The sequence below is a fragment of the Rhinolophus hipposideros genome (assembly GCF_964194185.1).
Source record: "Rhinolophus hipposideros genome assembly, chromosome: X".
Lineage (NCBI taxonomy): Eukaryota > Metazoa > Chordata > Mammalia > Chiroptera > Rhinolophidae > Rhinolophus > Rhinolophus hipposideros.
The window spans coordinates 54,995,462-54,999,439 of NC_138046.1; the positions used below are offsets into that span (position 1 = coordinate 54,995,462).

The 3,978-nt window shown below is 43.7% G+C and overlaps 1 protein-coding gene across 2 annotated transcripts; it reads left to right on the forward strand.

Annotated features, from left to right (window-relative positions):
• Window positions 1-347: 347 nt before the first annotated feature.
• Window positions 348-1,909, forward strand: LOC308494643 (protein BEX1-like). 2 transcript variants are annotated; one of them, XM_081042506.1, is made up of 3 exons: window positions 369-480; window positions 839-921; window positions 1,284-1,909. In XM_081042506.1, exon 3 carries the CDS (start codon window positions 1,289-1,291, stop codon window positions 1,673-1,675), a length of 387 nt encoding a protein of 128 aa, XP_080898632.1. In that variant the 5' UTR covers window positions 369-480; window positions 839-921; window positions 1,284-1,288; the 3' UTR covers window positions 1,676-1,909. The 2 variants fall into 2 exon arrangements, with proteins under 2 accessions (XP_080898633.1, XP_080898632.1); XM_081042507.1 differs by lacking the exon at window positions 839-921 and having other exon boundaries at window positions 348-480.
• Window positions 1,910-3,978: the final 2,069 nt, after the last annotated feature.

The window sequence follows — 3,978 nt, forward strand, 5'->3', positions numbered from 1 at the left end:
AGGCATACTGATTTTGAAAAAGGAAGTAAAGAGAAACCATTAGGACACAGATATACAGCCAGGGAGAAGAGGAAAGAAAGAAAAGGCCAACGCCAAGGCCTTGGTAGGGCCGTGAAGAGGGGAAGATGCAGAACTTCCTTGATAACCAAAGAGGAGCAAACCCTAATTACAAGGTGGTGAAGCCACTTGTAGGCCCTCCAATTGGAGAGGACTGGGCTGAGTGATAGGAGGTGCACTCTGGTGTCCCGCGCAGGGACGCGGGGAGGGGGAGTTGTGCAGGCGGAGTGGGGGGAGGGTCCGTCGAACTCCTCGCGGGCCCTGAGAGGGGTAGGGAGCGCTCGTTGGTGACGCGGGGCCCACACGTGACCCGGAGCTGCAGAGCGACGCAGCCTTCGGTTCAGTCGTCAGTCCTGTCTGGGTACCAGCTGCCCGCTCCCCTGCGCACGGCTGGCTGGCGTCGGGCCGGGAAAAGCGGAGCAGGTAAGGGCAGGGGGCCGGGCGGAGGCCAGGGCAGCAGCCGCCCCCCAAGTCAGGAGGCCGGCGCTGGGGATCAGCTCAGCGGTCCCCGCTGGCTTTCTCCACCGCTGGAATTCTTGGGAACATAAATATTGACCTCTCTGGTGTGGCGGTGCTGGGGCGGCAGGGCTCCAGGGAGGGAAGCAGTGATTACCCACCGAGCTCCTGCAGGAAAATGGTGAACCGGGTGGGGGTAGAAAGGGCGGGAGTCTCGGGGCTGGGGTGGTCAAGGTTGCCAGGGCAGAGAAGGGGCCTGGTGGCGGCAGGTTGCTGCACAGCGTTTGCAAAAGTCCTTGCTCCCCCTCAACCCGACCCTCTGCAGGTCTGTGGGTCTGTGTCAAGTGTCCCGGCGGCGCACTCTCGGCAAGAATCGAGAAGAGGTGGAGATAGTAAGGATAGGCCCAGGTGGGTGCAGGAGACAGCGTTGGGGGGCGCGTGCAGAGCCCAGTCTAGGACACCTCCCCCAAGTATCCTCCCCCCACCCAATCACCCGTCCTCCTTTTTGGTGCCTGCAGAGGCCTGGGGATGGATCTGTAAGGAAAATGGTGGGTTTGGGGGGTGGGAAAGGAGAGTAGTGAGAGAGAAGGGGAAGAGCTTGGACTGGGGGACCCCTAGAGGGTGTAGGGAGCCTCTCAGGTGGGAAACATGAAATTTAAAAACTAACCGTTGATATCCAGAGCCCTGCAAGATGAATAGTAAGGCCTCTGTCCTCGGTGCTGATCTCTCCACCAAAAATTCAATCCCTTCTCTCCCTTTTTATCTCCTAGGAGTAATGGCGTCCAAAGAGGAACAAGTGGTAGAAAATATCAAGATGGAAAATACTAACCAGGAAAATGGAAAAAAGGATGAAAAGGAGCAAGTTGCTAATAAAGGAGAGCCCTTGGCCCTCCCTTTGGAAGCTGGTGAATATTGTGTACCTAGAGGAAATCATAGGCGGTTCCGTGTTAGGCAGCCCATCCTGCAGTATAGATGGGATGTGATTCAAAGGCTTGGAGAGCCACAGGCAAGGATGGGAAAAGAGAATATGGAAAGGGTTGGGGAAGAGATGAGACAACTCAGACAAAAGCTGAGAGAAAAGCAACTGAGTCATAGTCTGCGGGCAGTTAGCACTGACCCCCCTCACCATGACCGTCATGATGAGTTTTGCCTTATGCCTTGAATGCTGATGTTTTCCCTACAATTAATAGGGAGACACCTGCTTTCTAAACATAGGTGATCGTAATGTACCTTTGTTGTAAACCTTTTGATGTCACTTGTTTCTGGTGGGTCTCTTTACCAGCTTCTAGTTGAATGTTGTTTTTTATTCAGTCTGCAAGATTTTGTTAGGAAAATTTTACCTATTGCATGGAAAGATGCTTATTAAATATTGTGAAGTTAATAAAGCAGTTTTGAAAAGCAATCTCTGTATTTATCCTTTTTATTTCAAAATTTATGTTTATTTAATACATGAAGAGAAAATGCTAAACTTAAATATACCAAATTATTAATACAGGGACTCATTTTTGTGCGATGGCTTGATGTGTTTTATTTCATATTACCTGTATTTTGAGAAGAAATGAAAACTATTTTTAATGATCTTATGAAAGCAGGAGGGTCACTTTATTAAGTACTTGGTCACAAAATTTGGATATTTTAGCCAGATTAATAAGCCCAGGAATTCCTTATGAATTGGGGACTTCATTTGCTTCACATGACTGTGAAATGAGTTCAGGAGTGTGTGAGCTGTGTTTATCTATTTTTGGCTCACCCCCACCTATTAGGCAAGGCCCCCTTATCCTCAGATTTTCCCTTCAGATATTTAGCAGAGTCCCAAAAGATAGGTCTCATAAGTTCAACATCCCTCCTCCCCTCGGGACTACAGTGTCTGCTGGTCAATTTGTGAGTTCTGCCTGACAAAACGTAGGCACTTAAAGTACAATTATTAATGATTGAGTCTTGAATTCTTGTCTCAGTTCAGTCCCTGAATAAAATAACCTAGGATATCTGACCTGACTTCTCTAGAAGGGATTACTTGAAATTCCTAAAGGAATATTAGATTCATTTAATAATACCCTAGTATTTATAAAAGTATGCTAATCTGCCACCTGTGTGAGAATTACCTGAGCACTTTCTTGAAAATGGATTCCTAGTCCTACCCTAAATCCGAATGCCCCAGAACTTTCAATTTTAGCAAGCTTCCTGGTGATTTTGATGCACATTAATATCTAAAATGTTACTGGTGTGTATATATTTGTTATAATCTTAATCCTTAAATAGAAAACATAATAATTAGAAGAACATAAAGGTGAATTCAGTAGAGAGAAGTATTAAAATGCAAAGGATGAGAAAATTTAAAAAGACCTTTAGATTTATTACATAATTAAAATTGAAAGTATTTACACTACAAATTTAACAGTAGTTATCTCTTGTGAATTATTGAGTGATTTTTTTTGTACTCAGCTACATTTTTCTTAAAGAATACGGATTGCTTGTGCTAAAAAGAAATAAAAGCCAATAATAGATCCAGATCCAAAGAACTCTTCAGTGAACATATAAATGCACTGAAGGCACTGAAAAATTCTCATGTCAGAACTTAGATATGTAGATTTCAAGTTACATTTGGATACAGTACTCATAGTGTGGTGTAATTGTCCCTCCTATTTGAATGGGCAAAATCACTAGGTCTTACTTCTAATCAATAGAATATAGCAAAAGTGATGTGATGTCACTTTTGTGATTGTGTTAAAGAACATCGCGATTTCTATCTTGCTAAGAGACTCCCTCCTCATTTCCCCTGTGGGCTTTGATTAGACAAAATGCCATGTTGGAAAGGCCCATATGGCAAAGAACTGAGAGTATCTACCAACCAATAGCCAGTAAGAAACTGAGATGCTCAGTCCAATAAGCCCATTAGGAAGTGAATCCTGCCGACAACTTAAGAGGAACCAGATCCTCACGCACTCAAGTCTTCAGCTAAGACCCTAGCTCTGGCCTACATATTGACTGTTACTTTGTAAAGACCATGAGACAGAAGACACAGAGTAGTCACACGTAGACTTCTGACTTGCAGAGTCTTTGGGATAATTAATGTATATGGTTTTTAAGATGCTAAATTTAGGAGTAATTATTACAAAGCAATAGATAATTAATATGTATCTCTTAAGGATAATGATGCTTTTTTCCTTAGCGTCTTTTAAATTATTTTTTCAGTTACAGTTGACATTCAACATTACATTAGTTTCAGATGTACAGCTTAGTGGTTAGACATTTATATACTTTATTCAGTGATTCCCCCTGATTAGTCCAGTACACCCCTGGCCCTATACAAAATGGTTGCAACATTATTGACTATATTCTCTATGTTGTACTTTATATCCCCATGACTATTTTGTAACTACTAATTTGTATTTCTTAATTCCTTCAATTTTTTCACCCAGCTCCCCAACCCCTTCTCCTTTGGCAACCATCAGTTTCTTCTCTGTA